Source organism: Salvia hispanica, chromosome 4, assembly GCF_023119035.1.
Source record: "Salvia hispanica cultivar TCC Black 2014 chromosome 4, UniMelb_Shisp_WGS_1.0, whole genome shotgun sequence".
NCBI classification, from domain to species: Eukaryota; Viridiplantae; Streptophyta; class Magnoliopsida; order Lamiales; family Lamiaceae; genus Salvia; species Salvia hispanica.
In genome coordinates, this window is record NC_062968.1 from 44,116,972 (window position 1) to 44,144,909 (window position 27,938).

General features: G+C 38.9%; 3 protein-coding genes and 1 long non-coding RNA gene across 6 annotated transcripts; 1 reads left to right on the top strand and 3 right to left on the bottom strand.

Moving 5' to 3' along the window:
• Positions 1-10,210: 10,210 nt before the first annotated feature.
• Positions 10,211-11,485, bottom strand: LOC125222487 (endochitinase EP3-like). Its single transcript, XM_048125128.1, has 2 exons — positions 11,076-11,485; positions 10,211-10,796 (listed from the first exon to the last, which is right to left on the bottom strand). The coding sequence occupies exons 1-2, from the start codon at positions 11,449-11,451 to the stop codon at positions 10,387-10,389; spliced, it is 786 nt and encodes a 261-aa protein (XP_047981085.1). The 5' UTR covers positions 11,452-11,485; the 3' UTR covers positions 10,211-10,386.
• Positions 11,486-19,506: 8,021 nt separating this feature from the next.
• On the top strand, positions 19,507-20,787 carry LOC125222485 (putative nuclease HARBI1). Its single transcript, XM_048125127.1, has 3 exons — positions 19,507-19,832; positions 19,923-20,151; positions 20,243-20,787. Exons 1-3 carry the CDS (start codon positions 19,545-19,547, stop codon positions 20,734-20,736), a joined length of 1,011 nt encoding a protein of 336 aa, XP_047981084.1. The 5' UTR covers positions 19,507-19,544; the 3' UTR covers positions 20,737-20,787.
• Positions 20,788-22,110: 1,323 nt separating this feature from the next.
• Positions 22,111-22,779, bottom strand: LOC125222488. Of its 3 annotated transcripts, none has more exons than XR_007176566.1 (2): positions 22,462-22,779; positions 22,111-22,308 (listed from the first exon to the last, which is right to left on the bottom strand). It is a non-coding gene; the product is annotated as an uncharacterized LOC125222488 (long non-coding RNA). The 3 variants fall into 3 exon arrangements; XR_007176567.1 differs by having other exon boundaries at positions 22,111-22,317; XR_007176568.1 differs by having other exon boundaries at positions 22,111-22,330.
• A 1,061-nt stretch (positions 22,780-23,840) lies between these two features.
• Positions 23,841-25,034, bottom strand: LOC125221165. Its single transcript, XM_048123289.1, has 3 exons — positions 24,986-25,034; positions 24,562-24,914; positions 23,841-24,473 (listed from the first exon to the last, which is right to left on the bottom strand). Exons 1-3 carry the CDS (start codon positions 25,032-25,034, stop codon positions 23,841-23,843), a joined length of 1,035 nt encoding a protein of 344 aa, XP_047979246.1.
• Positions 25,035-27,938: the final 2,904 nt, after the last annotated feature.

Sequence of the window (27,938 nt, forward strand, 5' to 3'; positions counted from 1 at the left end):
CTTTATGCACCTTTTTTTCTATCTTTTTCTATCATTTATCAACAAACACATTAAAAATACCAAATGTATAACATATACAATTTAAGAACATAATTGCATGATTGACATTTAAAACGAGTCCAATCTAGCCCTTTAAAACATGCGAAATCCATGTTTGTCAGCGATCCGCCTCGGAAAAATGTGCTTGGAAGAGCTAGATTTGCGCCCAGTTTTACCATATTTTGGAGATTTTTTCCTTCTACAACAAGGCATGGCTTTTCCCTATAAATAAGGCCTCAAGCTTCATCAAAAAGAGAGAACTTCTACTTGCAAAATACTTCATAGAGATCAAGACCTAGAGTACTTCATTGGTGCAAGGAGTTGGAGAAGGATTTCAAGAACATCAAGAACGACAAGGATTCAACCCACGGGTTTTATTTGCTTTAGTTTTATGTTCAAATTGTCTTCCCTTCAATCTATGTTTTTAGCTTATTCAATTATGTGTAACTAAACTCATAGGATTCTAGGGATGTGTTAGTAACGACTTTGGTTATACAAATTCCTTTTTCTATCTAATATCCGTTTTGTTTTTACTTTGTTTCTTCCCTAAGTAGTTTTGATGCTGCATGATTGAGTGACACAATCGTGTATGATTTAATATAACTTGCTTCATAACTGTGACAGAGTTCTAGCGAGTTAGATTCACTTAGTAGACACTACAGTTAGCTTCCCTTTAAAACGGCACTGTTAATTGAGAGTGAGGACTTTTCAAGGGTCTTAGGAGCTTTTTGGAGTTACGTGTTAGGATTGACAACCCTAATCTTGTAATCAACATTTGTATCGCATGAGCATAAGCTAGGTGACTCGTCCTTTCAAAGTATAAACTGTGCTAGGGTATTGTAGTTGGAATTTTGTATAACCATAACTGTGAACACACATCCCTGGGATTCCCTTATCTCTATCGTCTTTCTCTGTGTTTTATTCGCTTTTTAGTTGGTCTATGCTTTCTATTGTTTTTAGTTTTTCAAAAGTTTTCAAAACCCAATTGTTTTTCCAGATAGTATTTGAGTCTTAGTAGAGGATAGACACTTTGTGTTCGTCTTCCCCGTGTTCGATATCCGGTACTAACCTTTAGCTATACTATATATACTCTGTATACTTGCAGGTTTATTTAGTGCTAATAAAAAGTGCATCAAGTTTTTGGCGCCGTTGCCGGGGAAGACAATTCACTTTGGAGTGATATCTTCAAACGGATAATTTTGCTACTTTGGATTTTAATTTCTTTCAGTTTTTAATTTTAGTTTTTAATTCGTTTTTGTTTTTGGTTCTTGCAGGTTTTGTATGCGAACGCGCTCTGGGAAGGACAGCCTAGAACCGCTCGATTTAGAACTTGAGAGAACTCGTAGGAAAATAAGAAGTGAAAAAGGATCAGGAACAATGGGTGACCGAACGGACATCGAGAAACTGCAGGAAATGGTGAAGCTACTGATGGATGAGAGAGATGCGGAAAGGGCGGCCCGAGAGGCTCTGGAAAAGAAGAATCAGGAGATACAACCCGTGATGAACATGTTCAATCATGGGAATATGATTACCTTTCCCGAAGGACCTCGTATTGACGCTAATAATTTCGAGTTACGCATGCCCCTTATTCAAAGGGTCGAGCAAACTCCTTTTGCAGGTAGGGCTACAGAGGATGCTAACCGCCATCTCTCCAAATTTGTGGAGATCGCAAACACTCTCAAACTGAACGGTGTCGACGACGATGCCATAAGGGTAAGACTCTTCCCCTTTTCATTAACTGATTCTGCTAAAGAGTGGTTTGAATGTATGCCCAGAGAAAAGGTCTCCACATGGAAGGACATTGTAGCTGCCTTCCTCGACAAGTATTATCCGCCGGGCACAATTTTGAAGCTCAAAAGCGAGATCTTCCAATTCATCCAAGGCCAGGACGAACCCCTCTATGAGGCGTTTGCTCGTTTCAAAGCCCTTCTCCGAAAGTGCCCTAACCATGGTTTCACCGTGGACCACCAGGTAGGGATTCTCTATAATGGGTTTAACGAGAAAATTTGTGCTATGCTTGATTCAGGTGCAAATGGAGGGTTCTTAAGGAAGTCAGGTGAGGAAGCCATGGCGGTGATAGAGGAATTCGCCACCAACAGCAGGGGGTGGTCGAAAGAAAGGCATAGCCTAAAAAGGATAGCTGCAGTTGAAGAAGCCGAGGAAAGCTCCTTTGCAAAGGAATTGGCCGAGCTTCGAGTTAGGGTGGACCAAATGGATTCATCAAGGAAGGAGGACCCGATTCCACCAACCTCCATTATAGCAGTCTCTAAGCCTGAAACTCCTACCCCGACAGTGGAAGAAATCAACTACATGCAAGGAGGCGGCCCCAATAGAAATTACAACAACAACTATCGCCCTAACCAGGGGGCGGTAATTTCAATAATTATAATGGAAACCGACCTCACCCTAATCTCTCTTATTCTAACAATAATTACTTGCAACCCCCCGCAGGATTTAATGTTAGCAAGGGAGGAGTAGTTGAGACACTCAAGAAGGAGGAAAAGTATGAACAAGGGATCACAAGGATCTTGGAGGTAATCGCGCAAGACAGGAAGGTTAATGACACCAAGATCGGAGTGGTTGAAGCTAGAATAAACAACCTCGAGCAGGGAATGAACACGATCTCGACTGCCATAACCAACATCAACACGCAGATGGAGCAAATCCAAAAGAAGTTAGATGAGGACAGGGCAAAGGCAGCCGCACTAGTGGACGACGTCAACAAAAAGTGGGTGGCAAAGCAGAAAACTGGGGACTGCCCAGACGCCGGCGAACCGCCGCACACCACGCGGCGGACCGCCACTGAAGCCCAGAATGGAGTCTGCCCAGCCGCCGGCGGACCGCCGCACACTACGCGGCGGGCCGCCACAGAGAAGGCAGAAGCACCCGCTCAGCAAGGACTCGTGCGGCATAATGGGATTGTGCTACCTTTCCAGCCAAAGAGGAAGTTTAAGCTCGAAGAGCAGTTCAAACATTTTTTGAACATGTTTTGTAAAGTTCATACTAACATTCCTCTAGTTGAATCGTTGCAGGAAATACCTAAATATGCGAAGCTACTAAGGGAGGCAGTGATGAGAAAGAGAAAGCCGACAAAAGCCGACCTTAAGCTACCACATCATTGCAGCGAGATCATCCAAAAGGAGAAGGCAGTGAAGCAGAGAGATCCGGGCCAATTCATTATCCGATGCCGGATTGGAGAGGGAAAGGTTGACAAGGCCCTATGCGATCTAGGATCTTCCATCAATCTCATGCCGCTGAAGTACTACGAAAAGCTCAACATTGGGCCACTCAAAACTTCAGACGTAACACTCAGGTTGGCCGATAACTCGACCATAAAAACTTTTGGTATGATTGAGGATGTCTTAGTGAAAATAGATGATTTCATTTTTCCCGCCGATTTTATTGTGCTTGACATGAAAGTAGACAAGAATGTCCCTCTAATCTTAGGGAGAGATTTTCTCGCTACTTGCAAAGCTTTGATTGATGTAGGTCGTGGCGAGATCACAATTAGCGATAACCATAGCCAATCCACCTATAAGATCGAAAGCGAGATGCTCAAGTTTGAGGAAGCAAAGCAGGCAAAGATGGAACGGCAGTGTAGGGCAATCATGGTCACGGATTTGACCAAACCTCAAGACCCCTTTGAAGTGGAGGATCCTACTACCTCCACTATCTACATTGTCAACGAGGTAAGACGTTCTCCCAAAAAGGACGATACTAACCCCTCCACCTCTATCCCGCAGAAAAAGAAGCAAAAGAGGAAGAAGGCAACCAAGGAGGACCCCGAGATTTATGTTATCAAAACAAATAAGGGGAAATACAAGTGGTGGAAGAAGCTAGGGACCAAGTTGCTCCCTATGCCCATTTTCAACACTAGGGTCGCTGATCCGCCCAATTAGTGGGCCACTTCAAGTCGAGCTAACGACTAAAAACAAAAGCGCTTGTTGGGAGGCAACCCAATTTTTCGTTGATTTAGTTATTTTCTTTTTTTATTTTTTTCTTTTTCGTTTTCGTAAAAGAAAAAAAAATAAAAAAAAAAAATTAATTCAACGCGTGGCGGTCGCCGCATTTAACACGGCGGTCGCCACACGTATTTTCACATGTGCAGGATAGGACGGGCTTAGGGCAGGCTTAGGGCGGGCCGGATGAACCGCTGAATGGGCCGCGGCGGCCCGCCAGAAATCGCTGTTTTAGAACGCCCGTGCGGCGGCCCGCCGCGCGCAGTCCAGAAGACGGGAATGCAGTTTAAAAGGTAAGTTTTCCATTCTTTTTCTCATTCCTTCTCAAATTCCTTCCTTGCACACAACCCCCACCTTTATAAATCACCAATTTCACACACCCACACCATAATTCTCTCAATTCTCTTCAAGTTTAGAGTTCTTCATTCAATTCTCAATCAACACAAGGTATGCATCCTAACTAAATTTCTGAGTTTTGTTCTACTTCTTCCATGGATTTAAGCATGTTTTGGATGAATTGTTCGGTGAAAACTCTTATTTTATGATGGGGGATGATTGTGTATGCTTATTTATGGATTTCCATGGTGATATTGTGTTTTGGTGATAAGTTTTGAAGCTTTGTGAATAGTGATTCCTTCTTGTTTCTACTTGTTTTTATGTTGCAATCATGTTCATAGCATTATGAGGCTATTATTACTTCCATGAATTGCAATACTTTAGTATCCTATAGAGATTGTTGATATGTATTGATCTACTGTTGATACGTCTCTGCATGGGGATGAATTCACGTTGGGGGATGGATTTGTGTTTCCTAGTTTGGATAATTATGTTCTATATGTTTCCACGCTACCATCTAGGAAGTTTTATACACCTAAGCTTGCACTTACATGTCTTACATGTTGATCCTTTGGTATTGATTATAAGAGTGCAAATTTGGGGGAACCTTTGATTTTCCCATTATTGGTATACTTTCTAATTGTTGTACTTCTCGTTTATAGGAATATGGGATCAAAGGGAAAGCCCGAGAACGCGAAGAACTACGGCATTAGCCTTGCCTCGGACGAGCAAAAGGCTATGTGGAAGAAGTTGTCGGCGCGAGAGTCGGCGCCTTCGCGGTATCCCCACGATTTCCCTCTTCAAACTTTGGGAATCGCGGAGGACTTTTGGGCATTATGTGATGTAGGTGACGGGAACGGCCTCCGGTACATGTTTGAGAGGAAGTGGCCGTCGTTTAGGAAGTATACTCTCGAGTTCCTAAGCTCGTTGAAGGTCACAAAGGATCGCCGGCAAAACATCCCGCTTAGCATCGATTTCCGCCTAGGCAACCGATGGCACTCGCTCACCATGGAGGAACTTTGCGGAATCTTCCATTGCTTCGACCCCGACCCCGAGACCGATTATTGGGGGCAAGGATTTTTCCTACAAGTGGCGGGGGATCACTTCCCCGTTCCCATCCCGCAGTTGACTAAGGTCGACGTTTGGGCGAACCAAGCCAATTGGAAGCTCAACACCCCGGCGCACCGGAGAGCCATTGAGGCTAACCCCGTCAATGGGGAATTTAGGAAGAGGAACATCCCGGCTCGCATCCCCATCTTTGAGGCCGATGAGGACTCCGCCTTCGATGCTATCGATCACTACACCGAAGAAGGGGAGCACTCGCACGCCCAAGAGAGTCAAGTGCCGCCGCCACCGCCGCCCCAACGCCGCCAAGAAGAAGAAGAAGAGGAGGAAGTCGAGGGACATCGCCGCCGGACTAGAGCAAACCGCCGCCGCGGAAGGCCAAACCCCGATGAGGAGTTTCAAGCAAATACCTCCGCCCAACTAGGAGATATCTACTCCTACATGCAAAACGTGTCCAACACTTGGGACACCCGATGGGCGGAGCAACAAAGAGAGAACGCCTACAACCGCCAAGGATGGACGGCTCAAGGCGATTGGCACACGGCGGAGCAACAATTTTGGGAGCAACAAAGGCTAGAAGACGTGCATCGCCGTCAACAAATTGAAGAGCTCCAAAGGATGGCAGCCGAGGCTCGACAAGAGCGCCAAACAATGAGTGGCGATATCGCCTATCTTATTGGCGCATTCGACGACCTCAATGCCCGTTTCCCTCCTCCTCCTCAAGATTGAAGAAGTCAAGCTCAATGACTATAAATGAGCATTTGTATCATTTTTGGATGTTTTTAAGACAATTTGTTTCCTTGTTTTTGACGATTTTTATTTTAAGTTAAGTATTTTTGGGTTTAGTTTAATTTTGTGCATTGAAATTTTTTTTCGCAGGCTCTGACCTCTACGCGGCGACCGCCGCATGTGCTGCGGCGGTCCGCCACCTGCTCGCTGGAACATTCTGTTGTCGCGCGGCGACCGTCGGACATGCTGCGGTGGGCCGCCGCCTGGGCGTATTTTTCCAGCGCGATTTTTCCAAAGTTTCTCAACTTTCGCCCGGTCAAGCCTCGACACAAGAATTTTCAAGGTACGTTTTTTTTTAAGTAGTTCACTCACGTCCCTACCGACTCTGCAAACTTATTTTACACTTTGTTGTAAATAAGTTTAGGGGGATGAAGTGGTGGACCGTGAGTTTAGGATTTTTTTGCTTTAAGTTTTTGTTTTTGTTTCAATAACCCCGTAGGTGAATTTTGTGTTTTAAAAAATGTTTTCTTGAATCCATGTCGTGAACTTAACATGAAGAACTTAGAAACACGCATGCTTAGGGACACACTTTAGATTGAGTTGCCGATGATATTACATTCCATCTATGTTTAAGTGTGGCTTAACGTTTTGATTTGATGGTTTGGTAAAAAGGTGCATAATTAGTGAATTGCTTGTTCGCCTTGAATCATGCTTATACCTTGTGAGGATTTGAGCCAAAAATTTATTCTTGGTGTGATTTATGTTTCTAGAACTTGCTCCTAGTCTTGCCTAAGTTTACATAGTGTTTAAGTCGATTTAGGAGGAAGATTGACCATCTTTTCTTAGCCTACTTTTATCTAAAAACCATGACCCTCTAAAATTTTTTTCCCTTCGGAGCCAAGTTTGAGCCTTTAAGCCTATTCTTTGGAAGCCAAAATAATGGGGGCAATTCCTTGGATTAGTTAGTTTTTGCTATATTATTTTGTAAAGGAATTGGAGAGATAAGGAGGAAAGTATAAAAAGTAATGTGCTTAATATAAAGAAAGTACAAGTTGTGAAATTGAGAAAAATTCCAAATATGTGTAAGAAAGAAAAAGAAAAAATGTGTGAAAGGTTGTGAAAAGAAAAGAAAATCAAAGGATTGGAAAGTGAGTTGAAGGAGATAAATGAAGTGTTAAAAGTGCCTTGGGTTTAGAAAAGTGGAGTTATCTTTACTCTACTTGGGATATTTTTATTTTTAGTCACTTTTTAGCCAAATATTCCTCACCTACCAAAGAGCCTACATTATAACCAAAGATAAAGACCTTTCGGACTTTTGAAGCTTAATCACATTTAGTAGAGGAGGGAGTAGACTTTGAGCAAGCCTATGGTAAACTTTGCATGATGTATGATTTGAGTGCTTATGTACACATTATCCTTATACACTTTGAGAGTGAGAGAACACTTCCCATCTTTGGAAGTTTGCCACGTGCGAGGGCTTGAATTCAAGGTGTTCCACGAGTTAGTAATGAAAGTGCACTAATAAGCCTTGCTTGATTTGATTGCGTTAATACATGTTTAAACTATTCTTCCATCTTTTGAGGCAATTATGACATCTAGTCCTTGTGCATTCCGTGCGTCTATTCTTGTATCTTTATTGTTTTGTTCGAGGACAAACAAAAATGTAAGTTTGGGGGAGTTGATACGCTCGGATTTTGCACTGTTTTAAGGCCATTATTTGGTCCGTTTTTTATGTCAAAGTCACTCTACACGTCCATTATTTGCATATTTTGTCTATTTTGGTATTTTGACGTGTTTTGTGAGAAATGTGCATAAATGAGCCGAAAAAGGGAGCCAAAACGCCAAGTTTGGGAATCTGGAGTCAGACGGCGACGGCGACCGCCGGATGTGTGCGGCGACCGCCGGCGCCCGGCGGGCAGATCAATGCAGCGGTCCGCCTCGGAAAAATGTGCTTGGAAGAGAAGTCTCGTCCGGCGACCGCCGGAAGATGTGCGGCGGTCCGCCGCCGAGGGAACAGACTCTCTGGACTCCAACGCGGCGACCGCCGGCCAAGGTGCGGCGGCCCGCCGGAGAAAGGCGGCGAATCCGAGAAGCCCTAGATTTGCGCCCAGTTTTACCATATTTTGGAGATTTTTTTCCTTCTACAACAAGGCATGGCTTTTCCCTATAAATAAGGCCTCAAGCTTCATCAAAAAGAGAGAACTTCTACTTGCAAAATACTTCATAGAGATCAAGACCTAGAGTACTTCATTGGTGCAAGGAGTTGGAGAAGGATTTCAAGAACATCAAGAACGACAAGGATTCAACCCACGGGTTTTATTTGCTTTAGTTTTATGTTCAAATTGTCTTCCCTTCAATCTATGTTTTTAGCTTATTCAATTATGTGTAACTAAACTCATAGGATTCTAGGGATGTGTTAGTAACGACTTTGGTTATACAAATTCCTTTTTCTATCTAATATCCGTTTTGTTTTTACTTTGTTTCTTCCCTAAGTAGTTTTGATGCTGCATGATTGAGTGACACAATCGTGTATGATTTAATATAACTTGCTTCATAACTGTGACAGAGTTCTAGCGAGTTAGATTCACTTAGTAGACACTACAGTTAGCTTCCCTTAAAACGACACTGTTAATTGAGAGTGAGGACTTTTCAAGGGTCTTAGGAGCTTTTTGGAGTTACGTGTTAGGATTGACAACCCTAATCTTGTAATCAACATTTGTATCGCATGAGCATAAGCTAGGTGACTCGTCCTTTCAAAGTATAAACTGTGCTAGGGTATTGTAGTTGGAATTTTGTATAACCATAACTGTGAACACACATCCCTGGGATTCCCTTATCTCTATCGTCTTTCTCTGTGTTTTATTCGCTTTTTAGTTGGTCTATGCTTTCTATTGTTTTTAGTTTTTCAAAAGTTTTCAAAACCCAATTGTTTTTCCAGATAGTATTTGAGTCTTAGTAGAGGATAGACACTTTGTGTTCGTCTTCCCCGTGTTCGATATCCGGTACTAACCTTTAGCTATACTATATATACTCTGTATACTTGCAGGTTTATTTAGTGCTAATAAAAAGTGCATCATTCTATAGGCTATATCGAGAAGAATCGGATGATCGTGTGAAGACGGACATCTAGAAAACTATCAATATGATGAAGAAACAGCTGGGTCTGCATTCCGACGAAGACGACGACGCCTGACTCGTATCTGCGTTTTTTAATGATGATCGTTTCTAGGTTTTTATTTGTTTTTTTTTTGTGATTCTCTTTTTTTTTAAATGAAGGTTTTTTTTTTCCATCTCGTTGTATTCTATTTTCCACTCTTGCAACACAACGACGATTTGCTTATTACTCACTCCGTCCCACCACAAGTGATCAACTTTTCATTTTGGGTTATCCCACCACAAGTGATCAATATCCTTTTTATCAAAAAACAAAACTTTTACTCTCTCTTACAATCTTACTTTATTCTCTTTCTCTTACTTTATTCTCTCTTCATCTCTCTTACTTTTTCTTCTCTCATACTTTATTCTCTTTACTTTAACTCAATACATATCATTTTCTTAAATCTCATGGCCAAAAGAAATCCATCACTTGTGGTGGAACGGAGGGAGTAATATTTTTTTGCATTTAAATTTATTTAATTTGTTAACATATTAAAAATACAAGTGCTACAAATTTAAAACAAAATAAATGATGATGTGGAAATGAAATGGAAATGGGAAGGCCTATGGGAGGGCCCTTCCATTGTGGGAAGATAGGCCCTATCAAAAATTGGCGTAAATAATAATAAAATAAAAAAAGGGCTCCATGGAAGGCTCTATGGGAGGGCCCTTAATGCTCTTAAAAAATTGATTTATCTGTAACTTTAGGAATTAGGATGTATAAATTATAATCAACTGAGATAGTTAAAATACATTGTAAAATTAATTCCATATTTTTAATTTAGCATTGCTTTAATTATAAACGGCATTGATGTCCCAAATTTTCCCTTATGAAACAGCATTTTTTTACTATACTAATCGGGAAATCTGATAATGAGTTAGTACATTTTGTGAAACTATTTTCATTTTAAAATTACTACAATAACTTCTAAAAGCTTAAGATAATCGTATATCTCAAGTGAATATTCATTCAATTCAAATACCATTTCAAAGACGTGACTCGTCACATTTATTCTAGTTAGGTCCATATAATTTATTCATTACATAACAATATATTGATCGAGTCTACTCGAGGCGTAGACTGAATCTTGAGTAGTGGAAATCAACATCGTAGATTAGTCCCCGGGTCCACACCGAGCTGGCCACAGTAACGTGTGTACAAGTCAACCCTACTGGTCACCTTCTCGGGCTCCTTCCCGTCGCATTCCAAGTTGCCATTGATGGCTCGAATCGTGGCCCCAAACCCTTGCCCCGAAACAATAGCTTTGTGACAATTTTGCATCCAATACCACAAGGCCGCCTTGAATGATACCCCCACGTCCGTGCCCACAACCTCCGGGTTGTTCAGCCCATCAAACCCAATGGCCCGTCCCGCTGCCCCGTAGTTGTAGTTCCACGTCAGCTGCAACGGGCCGCGGCCGTAGTAGAACTTGTCTGGGTTGCAAGGCCAGTCCGGAAAGTTCGGGTCGCAATACTTATCTGATTTATTACTTTCCTCTCTAAAGCAAAGGTCTACATTGCACACACAGAAAAATAATGATATGTCACCATTTCAATTTATGTAACACAGAGTGAATATGCCCACTCAATTTTATAAAAATAGAAACTTTGGAAACAGTACGTGTTTTAATGCAAAATTGGTAAAGTAAGAGAGATGAGTGGAAAAAGTAGTGGAACTAGTGGTAGTAGATTGTTGTGATGCGCATTTCTTAAAACAAAAAGTTACTCCCAATTTTTAGGAAACGGACCAAAAAGGAAAGAATTTATATTTTTTGGAAACGGAAAACTTACTGCCTGTTTCATGCGCAACATGGGCGAAGAAGGCCGCGATCTCTCGACGGCTGTCATCAGCGGTGCCGTCCGTTCCAAACCCGCGGAACGATCCGAGGGCGTCGAGAAAGGCAGCGCGAGTGTAGAATCCACGGTCGGGGCAATCCGCCCCGGCCGCATTGGCTATGCCATTGAAGAAAGCATCCGTGACGACCTCCTCAACTTTGACTCCATTGGTGGTGCACGGCCCGGACTGACAGCCCGGCCCGCAGTAAGTGGCGTCGGTGCCACAGAAGCCGTATTGGCTGCAGCACTCGTTGGCCGCACAGCCGCAGTTCTGGGCCGAAGCCCAGTTTGCTGCGGCAAGGAAGGCGAAAATAAGGATCAAATGCTTCATTTTGGTTAAAGAAATGATGTGGATGAACAAGGGAGTGGTTTGATGGATATTTATAGTGTTTGATCAATGTATAAATTTGATTTCGTTGAAAAATCAACTAGTAAATTGATTGGTCTTTTGATGTGTACAAGTATCATACGTATCATATGACTGTTTTATTTTATTCAATTCTCATTGAGTTGATTTTGGAGTATAATTTGAGAGTTACGGATATGAATATGTTGCATCCAATTTTTTGAGCTGCAAATTAAATTTAATGAAGTGTTTTAATAATATTTTTGGTTTGGAACTAAGATGATTGAGAAATTTTGAAGCTCTCTTCCAATTTGTCATCTTTTTTTTTTTTTTTTTTTTTTTTTTTTTTTTTTTTTTATCAATTTTGTCGTCAATTTATTTTGAGCATTAGATTCGTGTTTGAGTCTGTCGTTTAAGCTCATTAAAATTAATGAGTAGAAGGAACAAATCTCGAATCAAATTAGACAATCTTTAATATTATTTCAACAACGTAACCTTTGGGTCGAATATATAACCATTTCTTATGTAAGTGTAATGGAAGTGTCCAAGAATGTTTCAGTTTGAATTGAAGGATAATGTGCGTAGTTGACTACAAGAAATAATGAAGTATATGGATTATAGATGAGAAGGTATAAATAATAGAGAAAGAAGTACTTAAGTATTTTTAGAGATACGATTTTATTTTTTAACGCAATAGATAGAGTTGAATATTCGACTGCTGAATTTAATCAAACACGCCATATCATGACGGAAAAGTCTTTTGAATTGAAGATTTTGATTTTGATTTTGACAATGAAAGCTCAATTACTTATTTTTTTCCGCATTTCTTTCAATTTATACGTCGTCATTTAAGCTAACGCACAGTTTGTGAAGCATTATTCATTGTATCCAACGGTGAACAAGATACCCAAAATAATCCGAATTAAACCGAAATTAAAAATTTTTGTCGATTTTTTTTTTTGGAATTTTGGTTCAGTTAGATATGTAAAACCAAAAAAATATATATAATTTGAGCGTTCTCTACGTTACACAAATAGGGATTTTAGACAATATCTATTTTAATTCTAAATTGTAAAGTAATAGGGATAGAAAGAATAACTGATTGAAGTGGATTAAATTTATGGACTGACCAATGGAAAATAAGAGTATTTTTATTAGATAGATATCTAAAAAAATCTATTTATTTGTATTATTTATATTAAATTATGTTATGGTATTTAAATTTCTGAAGATTGTAGTAATTGTTTGGAGATACTAGCAGAGCAAATTAACCCGATATATGTTTTTATGTAAATTTTAGAAAAATAATTTTTGAATTTTCGTTTATACAAAATATTGTTGCGATATAATTTTTAGATTTAGATAAATATTTGTAATTTCAATTATAGTCTTTCTAATATTGTTTTTCCGATAATTCAGTTCAATTAAATTTTTTGCTTTTCAAAGGATTTTAATTTGTCGATTTAATACAGTCTAGCAAATAAAATTAAATCGAAAACTGAATGATAATATACCTAACTGAATATGACGGCATGGAATAAGTTATACCAAATTCTTGGCAGCCTCCTCTAGTTAAGGATATGACTAGGTCTTTTCAATAAGTAATAAGAATTGTCCCATAAAAACATTGATTACTAGAATTTAGGAGTCAAGACTCCTAGTGCTATGTTTGAATCTAGCGATTTGAATTTAGTTAGAATTATTATAACCGGAAGTTATTTAAAATTTCTATTCCAACCTCTTACAATATCTTCAAGTTTATTCTATCTTTATAAAATATCAACTTTATATTCCATTTTTCAAACTTGTATCATTCATATCTCTATATCAAATTTTCAACATTACATTGTCATAATATACTGAAATTTAAGCAACAAGCTAACGTGTCACTTTTTAGAAAAATTAAATGTTAATGAGTTTCACCATTTCATTTCATTCATTTAGGACTTTCATATAGGACTGACAATTTTTTATACCACTAATCCAACAAGAATTCGCACAACATTAATGAATTTGAGTCAAGCCTTGTAGGGTTTGGGTCCTTATCGAGTTGACACAATAAGAACCTAATGACTTTGGGTTGGTTATGGGTTGGGTTCGGTTTATCCGATAAAAAATAAAATTATTATTTTAGTAATTTTTATCAATTAAGAAAAATATTACTATTACTTTAATTTTATTATTTAGATTTAAATTGTGATAAAGTTCTAATCATGTTATAACATGTTTTAATAATGTAATATCATATTTTAAAGTGTAATATCAAGTTTAAAAATTTAATCATGTTATGATAGTTATCGTATCATGTTTTAAAAGTTTAATCATGTTATGGTAGTTATCGTAAAGAAAATATAATTTTTATATTTATGTAAGAGAGAACATTTTCTAAAAATAGAAATGTGACATCTTTTGTGGGACAAACTAAAAAGAAAAGTGTGACATTTATTATGGAACAGATGGAGTATAATAACTTCCTAACATTAACGTTGAACCCACCAATTTTCGACATGACATGATAATCCACATGAACACACACGAAGTTAATTGGTTGAGCCCCAATAAGAATCCGAGTTTTTGGTTGGTTTAGGATTTGGCCTTATTAGATTGGGTTGATCTAATAATGACTCAATCTGCACAATTTGTCAGCCCTACACAATGTCATGCCAAAAGTTGAAGTAGTGAATAATATATTTGCTAAAAGTTTGAAAATTGAATAAAAAGTAAATATTTTATAAAGGATTCGATAGATTTGAAAATAATGTAAAACATTAGAATATAAATTATAATTAACTCTAAAATAACGTAATAAGTACTTCTCATTTTTTAGGGGATAACATGGAGATATTATTGGAATTACATGTAAAAAATCCGAAACTCAAACTAAATTCAAATTATTACATATTCAAATAAAACTATAGATCAGACTAGGTTGCTTACCTCGTGAAAAACTCATTGATTAAATGAAAAAGAGGATAAAAAATTTATTAATATATAAATTTGGATAATATTTTGAAATGTCAACAAAATTATATGTTGACATTTTAATACCATCATGTTGACATTTTTAATACACTGCATTGATAAACTAGCAGAGTTAACAACTTAAGAAAGTTAGTAGATAAAACCTCTACTACATGATCTAACTATGTCGTTTTTCAATATAGTAAATATATTCGAGATAATATAGGGATGAAGGGAAACTTGAGGCAGGTTGACTTAGTCATGTTCTTGGTCTAGGTCTAACAATGACTGGTTCCAAACATATAATACAACATTTATTAGCTTAGAATTTCGAGTAATGCATTTATTATTACTATCAACTTCTTTATGTACCTATATTATTATTTATTACTATCAAGTATCAACTTCTTTACTCACTTTCTATTTTCTGATTTGTGCTTTGACATGTACCCAAATTCCACGCAGGCAAAAATTGTTAACTTCTACAAGGGAAACAATTTATAAGACGCATATGGATCTTTAAAATCAAACGAAACTTGACAAAACTATTGAGAGAAACAAGGCTTGTCTTATAATAAAAAAAATTACACTCAGACCTACAAAATTGATTATTCGGAGACATTCTCAAAAGTGGTAAAGATTAGTTCAAGTTCAACGTGAGGAATGCATTTCTGCACGGTAACTATATATAGAAACAATGTTTTAAAAATCGAACCGGTGAGTAAACCGATGCAGCTATCGGTTCACGGTTCAACTGGTCGGACCGGTTCGCGGCCAGTACTAATATATTGAGAGAAACAAGGCTTGTCTTATAACTACGCCATCGCCGGTTGATTAGTTCCCGCTTTAGCTGCAGGAGGTTTCTTTCCCCGTAGACAACAATCGGATAGCTACAGATAGTATTCCGGCTCGACCGGTGGTTATCTTTACAGTACTAATATTATTCTCAATCCTAACTTGACATATTGTGTAATATAATTTAATTTTTAAATTAAAAATCATAATACTTTCCCTAAACCCATACGGTACATATTCATAGCCAAATATTGAAGTAAAAATATATACACATAATATACTTTTAAATTAAAATTAATTTGAGAGTTTTTAAATTAAACTTCAGTTCATTGATAAGTAGTGAACAAAATATTTTAACAAAATACTTAAACATAACAACAATATAAATTCATAATATTCAAAAAATATTTGCAGTACTAATATTATTCTCAATCCTAACTTGACATATTGTGTAATATAATCTAATTTTTAAATTAAAAATCATAATACTTTCCCTAAACCCATATCGTACATATTCACAGCAAAATATTGAAGTGAAAATATATACACATAATATACTTTTAAATTAAAATAAATTTGAGATTTTTAAAATTAAACTTCACTTATCTATACACCACCAAACGGCATACCCATATAATTAAAACACACTTCTCAACCCTACTCTTATTCCCTCAAGCGCCGCCAAGAAAATACGCCCACCTCCACTTCCACCTCCATATTTGAAACCTCTTCCCCATCTCTTAGTTTCTCTATATCTCTTCTACTTTTAAATCCTCTAAATCTTTGTTCTATTTCTCAATCCCTACTTTATATCTCAATATTTGTTGGTTAATCTCTAGATCTGCTCTGTTATTGCGCCTCACAAGTAGAATAATTTGGGCTGTGATGAAGAGAAGGGCATAAAAAGAGTCTTGACACGATGGGAATAAAAACTCAAAGTGAAAATTTTAATTTTTTTTTTAGAAAAACCGGTTCAACCGGCCAGCAATTTCCGGTCCGACCGCTCAGTTTATTCGGCCTGGAAAGGTCCAACAGCACGACGGTTTTAAGGGGCAAATCGGACCGAACACAGCAACGGTTCGCGGCCGAACCAGTCGAACCGGCCGGTTCGATCCTATTTTTAAAACAACGTATAGAAGGAAGTTTACATGGAAGTTCCTACAGGATTCGCAAGTGACATAAAAAATGGAGAATTATGTTTTTTTTAAAAAATTTATATGGTTTAAAACAATCTCCAAGAGCCTGGTTTAGAAGATATGATGATTGTAGGGATCTATCACCAAGATCACCGATGATTCACTAATTACCAATACCTCATATACTCCATCTGTTCTATAGTAGTGAGGCATTTCTTTTCGAATGGAAACTAAGAAAAAGGTGTTAATGTATTAATTAAAAAGATATTAATAAAGTAGAAGAAAGAAAAGAGTAAAGAGAATAAAAAAAAGTGAGAAAATGTATTACTTTTTACTAAAATAGAAAATGACTCTAATATTATAGAATGTCCAAAATGGAAAAATAACTATACTACTGTGGAACGGAGGGAGTAGAGTACAAGATATAAAATTAAACCTTAACACCACTTAGATATTCACCGATCTAAGTCAAAGCCATTTGATACACTCGGATTTTGCACTGTTTTAAGACCTTTATTTAGTTTGATTTTAATGGCAAAGTCACAATTAATGTCCATGTTTTGCATATTTTCTCTATTTTGGTATTTTGATGTGTTTTGTGAGATATGTGTATATTTGAGTCTAAAAAGATAGGAAAAAGTCGAAGTTAGAAATCTGGAGCGTTTCTGAAATCCAGCGGTTCGCTGCAACATGCGCAGCGACCGCTGGAGCCTAGCGACCGCCGCATCAGTAGCGGCCCGCTCTGGAGAAAGTTGTGCTTAAAGTCGAAGACGTCCAGCGACCGCTACCAGAGCTTCCGAAGCTACGGGATTAATTCCAGCGCCCGCTGCAACATAGTGCAGCGACCGCTGTCCAAGAGTCAGAAGCTACGGATCATTATGCAGCGACCACTGGCCAAGGTGCAGCTGCCCGCTGCAAAAATGCGGCGCACAGATTTGACCTACTTTCTCCCCAAGATTTACCAAACTTAGCCATTCTTACCTTGTTATGTTAGGACTCGAAATTTCCCCTATAAATACCCCCTCAAACCTCTTCATTTAGATCTTCGTTTTGCTTCATAATTCTAGAGCATAAAATTGAAAGAGTTCTTCATTGTGCAAAAGGTTGAAGACGAAATCAAGAGAAGATCAAGGCTACAAGAATTCTACCTTTGGGTTTTATTGCTTTAGTTCTCATGTTCACTTTGTTTTCCCTTCATTCTATGTTTTTAGCTTATTCAATCATGTGTAACTAAACTCATAGGATTCTAGGGATGTGTTAGTAACGATTTTGGTTATACAATTCATTTTTCTATTTAATGTCCTTTTTGTTTTTACTTCGTTTCTTCCCTAAATTGTTCCGTAATATTTCATGCTTGAGTGACACATTCGATGAAGATTTAATATAACTTGTTACATAATCGTGAGAAGAGGTTGGCGAGTTAGATCCACTTAGTAGACACTGCAATTAGCTTCTTTTAAAAAGACACTGTTAATTGAGAGTGAGAACTTTTCAAGGGTCTTAGGAGCTTTTAGGAGTTACGAATCTAGGATTGACAACCGTAGTGTTATTAATCTACACTTGTACCGCATAGGCATAACTCGTGTAACTCGTTCTATCGAAGTATAAACTGCGCTATGGTATTGTAGTTGGAACTTGTATAACCATAACTGTGAACGCACATCCTTGGAATTCTCTTATCTCTTATATTTTTACTTCTTTAATTTGTCGCAATTAGTTGTTTATTTCTTTCAAGTGTTGCTTGTTTTCCAAAACTTTTCCAAAAAGTGAAACAAGCTTAGTAGAAGGTAGACAATCTGTGATTCTATTCTCTGTATTCGATATTCGGTACTGACGTTTAGCTATACTAAATCTACTCTGTATACTTGCAGGTTTATTTAGTGCTAATAAAAAGTGCATCACCATCCAAGTATACCACATGCACACTAAGTTGAAGAGTCGGTAGATAAAAACACAATATGATGTACTCTCTCCGTTCCATAGTAATGGAGACGTTTCTTTTCGGCACAGAGATTAAGAAAAATTGTGTTAGATGAATTAAGTAAGGGCATGTTTGATTAGATGAGTAGAGTAGGAAAAGGATGGAAAATGCTGACGTGGACTAAACAACTCATTGTTTGTCTGCATGAGTTGTTTTCTATCAAGCCCATTCCAAAAAAGTCGGCCCGCTGAAAATAAATGTTACCTAACCCAATTTAATGGGTAACTCTAACCCCCAAAATAGTTGGTTTAGTAGACGGAGTTTCATTGTTTGAGCAGACCAACACCTCCTCTTCCCTTTTTTACCCTCTCTCTCCATCCCCTTCGCTGCTCGAAACCCATTGCTCGCACGCAGCAAATCTGTCGTCGCCGCAAATCTGCAAATCTACTCAAAGCCCATTGCTTGCACGCCATAAAGGTCGGCAATTCAAACCATTTTGGTTGTTCCATAGACTTTCGAGCTCCATAGTCGTTGTCGCTGGTATCTGGTTGTTGTCTGCAACATTTATCATTTACCCCCAATTTGATCGGACATGCAAATGAGCTTAGATTTGAATTATGAGGTGGTTTAAGGGGTTTAGGTACTACAATTCGATTGTAATTCAATTTCATTATGTTATTATCCTCTTTGATGTGTTCGTGTGATTTGTCCCTACAATAATTTATTAATTTTTATTATTTTTGACCGATCTGATTCACACATTGATTGAATGGGAAAATTTGACTATCTTTAACCCATTTTGAAGGTCGAGTTACATGTATGTTTGTGACATTTATGTTCATTGTACACTCTCTGGTACTAGGTGATTTTTTTCAAACTCGTAACTTGATGGAAAATATCTACCTGGATAAAAGCCATAAGCTAGCTTTTCCAAATGAATACAAGTAGCAATATCTACCTGGATAAAAGCCATAAGCTAGCTTTTCCAAATGAATACTAGTTGTTCGCAGGCATGGATCGGGTACCAAAAAAAACGAAAGGAAATTGAAAATGTCTTGGTAATCGTTGAAGATTTGGTTCGTCGGCAGCGCCAACAATCTTTGCTACTGCTCAGTTTGGCTGAGTATTTTAGTCGGCGGAGGACTAGTGAAAATGAAGACGATACAACCGTGGTTATTGATATGCTAGACAGGATACCGGAGCAAATTCGACGTATGGATAGGCTGGTGCGTTCTACTGACACGGACTGTGTGAACAATCTCCGGATGGATCGTAACTGCTTTGGACGGTTGTGCTTGCTTCTACGTGAGCGCATGGGTCTGGGCGATCGGAAATATGTAAGCTTGGAAGAGCAAGTGTCTATGCTCTTGAGCCTCCTCGCTCATCACAAAAAGAATCGGATAGTAGGGTATGATTTTATACGATCTGGTCAGACCGTTTCTCGATATATTCATGAGGTGTTGAGAGGGGTGATTGGACTTCATGAGGTATTCATGTCTAAACCCACGCCCGTGGACGAGAATTGCGACGATCCCCGTTGGAAATGGTTCAAGGTATTATCAACAAAACGTTACTGTATATGTTTTACACAAATGCATATCTTAACTAAATTTAGATCGACTTGACTGTTCGTATTTTATTAGGGCTGTCTAGGGGCATTGGATGGAACATATATCGACGTCCGTGTGAGTGTTGGGGATGCACCGCGGTACAGAACACGAAAGGGCCACATCGCCACCAATACTTTGGCTGTCTGTGATCGGTTTATGCGATTTGTCTACGTCCTACCTGGGTGGGAGGGATCAGCCGCTGATGCTCGTGTTCTACGTGATGCTGTCACACGAGAAGTTGACAATCTACGCGTCCCTAAAGGTACGAAAGCTAGGTTGTAGTCTGCGATCGGTTGATGCGGTTATGGATACTATGTGTTTCTAACTTACAGCTCTCATCTTTCCACACTCAGACTGCTATTACTTGTGCGATAATGGATATGCAAACAGCGAAGGATTCCTCACACCATTCAAAGGTGTGCGGTATCACTTGAAGGAGTGGGGACCTGCTGCGCATAAGCCCCAAAACCCTCAAGAATTGTTTAACATGAGGCACACCATGGCGCGGAATATCATCGAACGTGCTTTTGCGGTTCTGAAGATGAGGTGGGGGATATTACGTAGTGCCAGCTTCTACCCGATCGAAACACAAACGCGCCTCATAATGGCATGCTTCATTCTGCATAATTTCATTCGAAGCCAAATGCAAGTTGATCCAGTGGAGTTGGAACTAGGTGATGCAACTGTGGACCTTGAGGACCTTGATCACGCAAATGGGGACATTTCAGCCGGGCCGGCAAGAGATGGTCGGGAATATGTTGATGCAGTTGAATCTACCCCAGCATGGAACCAGACCCGGACCGAGATAGCTGAGTTTATGTGGAATAATGCGCAACTCAGGCAGTAGTTTATGACAATGCATACTTGTTTAATTGTTTTTAACTTCATACTCTTTCATTTCAATATTACTTTGGTGTTTCAGTAGTTTATGACACTGCATACTCCTTCACCTTTCCAATCTAATTAATTCAGTGTTTGGTGTAATGGGGGGATGTGAAGTGAATAATGAATATTACTTTGAGTATTATATGATACAATAGAATTCTCCATTTTCCTTTCACCGCAGGAGTTATATGATGGGACTAAGTGGGGAAGTTGTGAATGACTTAAATGTAGTGGGGTTGATGATGTGTATAAAAGGTAAAATAAAATGAATTTCATGAAGCTTGATGTTTCATATATTTATTCAATTTGTTGGAGGAATATTAATACACAATGCGATATGTTTTTTAGGGAATGGGTGGAAGAATCATTTTTTTTATTTTATGGATGTATTGATTAGAGGAGAGGGGCTGAAAATGTAAAGGAATAATCAAGTGTAAAACCCCAGAAAAGATCTTCAATTTATTCTCCAAGAATAAAATGCACACTTTCCTTCGTTGGTTTAAAAAAATCGCATACTTATTTTTTTGACAAATATCCTAGTCAATTATCCTATTATAAATAACCTTGAATCAAATCTAATGGAAGATTTGCAAATCCTATATATAACCGTAAGTTGTAAACTAGTAATTGAGTGCATTCACCACTTTAAAATTATATTATGCTAATTAAATAGATTCACAGTCTTAATATAAATAACAAATATAATTTAAAATATATAATACCATAGCTAGAATCACGGCTAATCAAATAAAGTTATGGATAACATTTAACCTACAACTAAATTAAATATTATAATTGATGTACAAAACGAAATATTTGCAACCATATTTTTTTTCAAAGATTAAAACAAGTCATAAACAAACGTATGTTATATTATTATGTTAAATGCAGAGGGTTCTTAAAAATTTGAGTTAACGGAAGAAGTGTTTCAGAAATAGAGAAAACCCTCTGGATGAAGTCATTTGCATTGATGCAGCCTAACAATATCCATGATAAAAAAAAATTTATATCTCTGACAAAGATGATATTTTCTGACAGAGAGAATATTTGGAGGGGAGATTTGTCAGCCAAGTTGCCGTCTTCTTGCACATATATGTATACACCACCAATCATTTGCATACCCCCACCTCACATAAACAATAACTCCCACAATATTTTCTCAACGAAGCAAGAGGAGGAAGCAATCCATCAGGACCTTTTGTATATCAGCAAGCCCTTTTCACAATCACACAAAGGTGAGTATCATCAACACCTCACTTTTTTCACATATTGCATATAGTCTCTGCTCAAAATAGTTCCACATATTGTATATAGGCAAAACTTAGCCTCTGCCCAAAATACCAACTTAGCATCCGATGGATATTGCTTATAGGCAAATTTAGTATCTCAAGAACATAGTTGCTAGCATCTCAAAAACATGAAAAATAAAATGGCCGATTTTAAGGGATACTAAGAACTTAGCTTGAAATAACATAGGAATCTGTCGGAGAGACTTTCGGTAGCAAGCTCGACACTGTCTTCATTCCTTTCAAATCTGAAATTTCTAATTTGCAAAGCTTGGCATAAAAAAGGAATAAAATAAAATAATCTAATAATAAAGTTAAAAAATAAATAAATAAATAAAATCTTGGTGAATAAGCAAATGAAAGAGACAAAATAGAGGAACGAAATTTGTTGACCACCCTACCTGTCGGAGGGGCGGCGAGGCGGTGCATGCCGGCGGTGGCGGATTCGTGGCGGCGGCGGTACGGTGAAGAGAGAGGGAGAGAGAGAGAAAGGGAGAGAAGAGAAAGAGAGAAGGGGAAGCCGCCGGAGGCGGGGGCGGCGCGACAGTGGCGGCTGGTCGACGGCAGCAAGGTGTGAAGGGGGGAGGCGATTGAAATTCTGATTTGGGGGAAGTGTTTTCATAATGTGCATTTGGGGAAGAAGTCAATAGTGTGATTGAGTGAGAGAGAGAGACCGATAAGTAAGTGAGTATATGGCTGATTTCATTTTAGAATTGAGGCTGCTCTTTTTCCTAATTAATTGATGGGCCAATAATTTAAATAGAGTTGGGTTAATTTCTAATTTGGTGCAAAGATTATGGGCTAGTTCGATGGAATAGACACTGGGCCAAGATTTATCAAAGAGCAAGAAGAATTGTTGGACTGGATGGAATTAATATCTAAAGGATTTAGGATGGAAGAATAAATTGTTAAGCTAAAATAATTAGTTGTGATCCAAGTTGTTATAGTTTTGCATAAATTTGTAGTAGTATATGGAATATCACTTTAGTCGAAACCCGAGAATAGTGAAAGAAGAAACATTAAATAATATATGAGTTCTAGAAATCTTCTTAAGGATAAATAATAAATAAATAAACAAAATGAAAGAGATTAATTAGGAGGCATGCATTCCTATTAAAGTTTAAGGTTTCTTGAAGTTTGATTAGTATATCATATTATATTGTTTTGTTATCAAAAAGGTTATCTCTACAAGTTAAAGTCGGAGCGAGAATTTCAAGTTAAGGAAATTAAACGAACGAGGTGAGCTTTCTTATACTAAAAACAAAAATTATATTTTATGAAAACTCGAACCCATGTTCGTGATTTGATGTTGTCTCGCCATAAATGTTTTGTGTATGATGCCTATCTGTTGGCTAAGGCCAAGTGAATTATGAATGATGATTATAAGTCGAATTCGGGTCCCAGTGAGGGTGGTGTCCCCGCTCGGACTAGTGTTCACGAGATACCTCTGACCGTGGAAGGTGGCCACCTTCCCGGCACAAGGATACCTCTGACCCGTTGGGCAGAGAAGGTGACCGTATGAGAACACCATCTCAGCGGCACAAGGATACCTCTGACCTGTTGGGCAGGGAAGGTGACCGTATGAGAATACCATCTCATCGGCACAAGATGATCAGATATGGCTAAGTACAGAATAATGGGGCTGCAGCCCAATGTGAATATTTTTAGTACGCTCAGGTCTTTTCAATAAAACCCCTAAGTGTTACTGTGATGATGGCTTGACAATGGAGCTACTAGGCTTTGAAGTCCACCAAAACAATGTCGTCCCTTTGGTGTATGATCACTTACCATTTTTTTCCTCAAGGATATGCATGAGGTAGTCAGCCTTCTCATCATCGTCGTAGCCCATAAAAAGGTCCAGCCTCTCGGGCTCCTTCACAAGTATGTCGCTAGCAAGGAATTTTTGCTTCCTATCCAAACCTGGGACGGTGCGCAGCAGTTTTGAAACTTCAGTTCGTTTAGCACTTAGGTCGAACTCGTACCCGATACGGGTTGTTAAAGTGTCCAGGCGCTGGTTCGTTTCTTCGTTCATCTTTGACATCGCCTCCAAGATGGATTCCAATGCAGCCCCTGCCTTCCTTTTGCGATTAGGTTTGTTGGATGTAGTGTGGCTTTTGTAAGAGCTTTCACATCCGGTATCCGGATTGAGGCTTTCTTGGATCTCCTCTTGGGTGTACAAATCCTCTAGATTGACATTGTACACATCAGGATGAGGCTCCGGCATGGGAGAAGGGTCACCACCAGTTGGTGAAGGGACACGACCAGTCGGAGAAGGGGCAGCACCCATTTTGGCAAAAGCTTGAGTCATGCCCTCGCATCTTATACCAGCTGCATGATCCTTCCCATATATGTGCTTCCAGTCATTGTAAAATGGCCAAGACTTATACCTCATATAGCGTGCTTTAGAATCAACCTACAAGGAAAAAACAATAACTTCAAATGAAAACTCACACTGATGATAAACAATATGCAGAACAGCAGGGGAGATGTGACTGAGTAACCTTCACGATTTGGGCCCACTGCTCGTCGTTGCATTCTATCTTCCAGTCACCATCTGAGTTGAATCCAACACCGCTACGGTCAAGCATCGAATTCAATGAATTGTAGAATTTCTTCCAAGTGTTGATCTTAGAGGAAATATAAGGTTGGGCTTTCACAGTTGTGTTAGGGATTTCTCGACGGATATATTCTTCAACACGAGTGAGGAATCCTGCTCGGAACCCATTATCGGCCTTCCAACGGTTAGTGACTAGGTCCTTCAAGGCAAGTATGAGGACTTCCTCCTCACGAGGTGACCAAGCGCGCCTAGACCTATCGGGCTTCATTCCACCAGTCTTAACGCGCATAGCACCACCTTCACAACGATAAAGTGTTCATGAATTATTTATCCTCAAAGTTCATGTTAATTGCAGTGCATAAACTAACCATTCGAGTTGTGGCTTTTCGATTCCGGTGGTATGTGAGAGTTAGGCATCATTCACACAAGCAGATTGAATTTATGACTACATGTTCTCCAAAAAAAAACAAAAATAATGACACAAAAATAAAGTAATATCAGAGAGAGAGCAAGGTAATCAGTAGTTGACAACAAAACGTAGATGCATCTGAAAGGCGTGAATAATATGAGAACATACACCGAATGATTCGACGGACGATTAAGCAACACATAGAACGAGAATTGGTAAGCAAATCACCTTGTCCGTGTGCCCTAAGAAGACGTCGGTTTGTTCTCGCCGCTAATCACTTCACCTCCGTGAGCTGTTGGCCATCTGCTTTGGGCGGGGAGTTTTCGCAGATGTAGAGAAGAAGGCGGGAGTGAAAATTTGGGGCAAATAGAAAATATATATGTTTATTTTGGTTAAAGGGAAAATTTGGAATTAATGTAATTTGTTAGGGACAAATATGTCATACAATCCAATAAAACATGCTTCCAACTAATGCAGACAAACACCGATGTAAGCCACATGTTGTAACAACTAAAGGAACCAAACACCATTTTGGAAAATATACTCTGCCACAAACTTGAAGGTAGCAACCCAAACCTTCAAAATTTTTTGAAGTCTACTCATCTAATCAAACGAACCCTAAATGGAGAGTAAAGTGGAAAATGAAAAAAGTAGAGAGATGAAAAAAGTAGAAAAAAGTGGAAAAATTTTGGATGGACTATTATTTGGGCTGTGATATTTCTTATGCCCAGATGTTATTAATTGGGCTGAGCCCAATTGCTTAAACCCTCTCACCAGATGCTGCCACGTGTCTCTCTCTTTGGATGATGGCTTCTAAGCCGTTGGATGTAGGGTTGATTGTGTTAAGTGAGAATGGGGTTGGTGCCGATTCTTAATTCAGGATTCATCTCTCTCTCTCTCTCCACTCTTGTGTGACTCAGAGCATCTCTCTCTTCTCTTCTCTCTTCTCCGGTGATCTTCCGGCCTTCTCTTGGTGATCTTCCATGGTTCTTTGAGTGTAAGATCATTTGTGAGTGCTGGTGTGCAGCAATCTCTTCGATTGCTTAGTTCTGGAGAAGTTTTAGGGTTTGTGAGAACTTGAAGGCCGTGTGTAGAGAATTTGTTCGGTGGAACTAGATCTGGTGTGAGGGGTTTCATTAGTGGAGGTATTGGTGGTCTGAGGGTTAACTCTATCCAATCCATTGGTGCTCCCTTGGATCTAATTCTGGAAGAATAGATCAGTGTTTGGTTGCGGCGGGTTCTGAGCCAAGTTTTCTTTGATCTCTTGTTCTTGCTCTCTGGTGTTTAGTTGATTACTTGTGTTTAGATCCGAGAGGATCTCTCTTAGTATTACTAACTCGTTTCTTGAGTGTGCAGGTGCAATTGAGTACTATTGAAGTTGGAGTTACAACTCCAAGACCTTGTAATAGTTAGAACTAGATTCGTAGTAATCTTAGTTTGTATTACTTGTGTAAATCAGCCGCGTGGGTGAGAGTTTGGCTGAGCTCTCTTGTACAAGAACAAAGAGGTCTCGGTAATTAGTGAATCTAGACTAATCTGATCCCTACAGTGGTATCAGAGCCACGGGGGGGTTAGTCTAGCACGCCGAGTCGCTTAAGGAGGTGGGCAAGTGGAATCCTCCTTCGAGAGGGGATTCACTCTGGTAAATTGGCTTATCCTTCTTGGTTTATGTTTCTGTTTAGTGCCAACTATAGGTTTGGGCTTTTGTTTCTGGTAGACAGTCTCTGGCAAGGACTTAGGACTTCTGTGCTTTCTTTTCTCTGTGTTGCTTCCGCTGGTTTTGTGCTCTGTGATCTGTGATCTCAAGTTACTTGACCACCAAGCATCTTGTACTGCCCAAGTGACCCCCTGCGCCCTCCAGTAGTGAGTGATTGCGAGCTGGGATAGCCTTGGCCAGTCTTGCTCGTGACAGTCAAGGATTTGAGTCCCTTTCTGTTGTGTGAAAGCTCTTGGTCCGTTCTTGTGTTGCTGGTGTATGTCTCTGTGCTTTCAGGTGTGTAAGGCTGTGTGTTTCTGTCTTGCTTCCTGCTTTCTTGTAAATTTTCTTGCTAAAATGGCTCAACCTGTTGGTTTGGTTCCTTATAATGGTAAAAATGATTTTGCTATTTGGAAACAGAAAATGAAATGTGTTTTGATTCAACAAAAAGTTTTTAAAGTTGTTGATGGTACTTTACCTGAGGATACTACTCAGGATAAAATTGATGAGATGAATGATCTGGCAAGGGCTACCATTGTGTTAAATCTATCTGATTCTGTGATTAGGAAAGTTGATCATGAGGAATCTGCTGCTGAAATGTGGAAATTGCTTGATACTCTGTATACTGAAACCTCTATGTCTTCCAGAATGTATTTGCTTGAAAAATTGTTCAAATTTAAGCTTGATCTTGCTAAAGACATTGATGACAATGTGGATAGGTTTCAGAAGTTAGTTCAGGACATTAAGAGGTCAGGTGATAAAACCATAGATGAATACACAAGTATAGCCCTGATGAATGCCATACCTGATTCCTATAGTGATGTTAAGGCTGCCATTAAGTATGGTAGAGACTCTGCTCCTCTAGACCTGATTATTAGCTCCCTGAAATCCAAAGAACTTGAGCTTAAGGAAAGGGCTGCTGATAAGAATGCTTACAATAAGGTGTTGAATGTTAGGGGTAGATCTAAATCTAGAGGGGGCAATGAGCCCAGTAGTGGTTCTGGTAATTCCTCAAACTCTAGGAAAAAGTTTAGGTCTAGGTCTAGAAGCAAGGATCCTAAAACCTATAGGAAGTGTTTCAACTGTGGTGATGTTGGGCACTATAAGAAAGAGTGTACTAAACCTAAGAAGAATAAGTTCCCTAACAATAATTCCCAAGTTGAAACCCTGGTTAATGTTGCTGCTTATGATAATGTAAATGATTCTGTTTTCATGG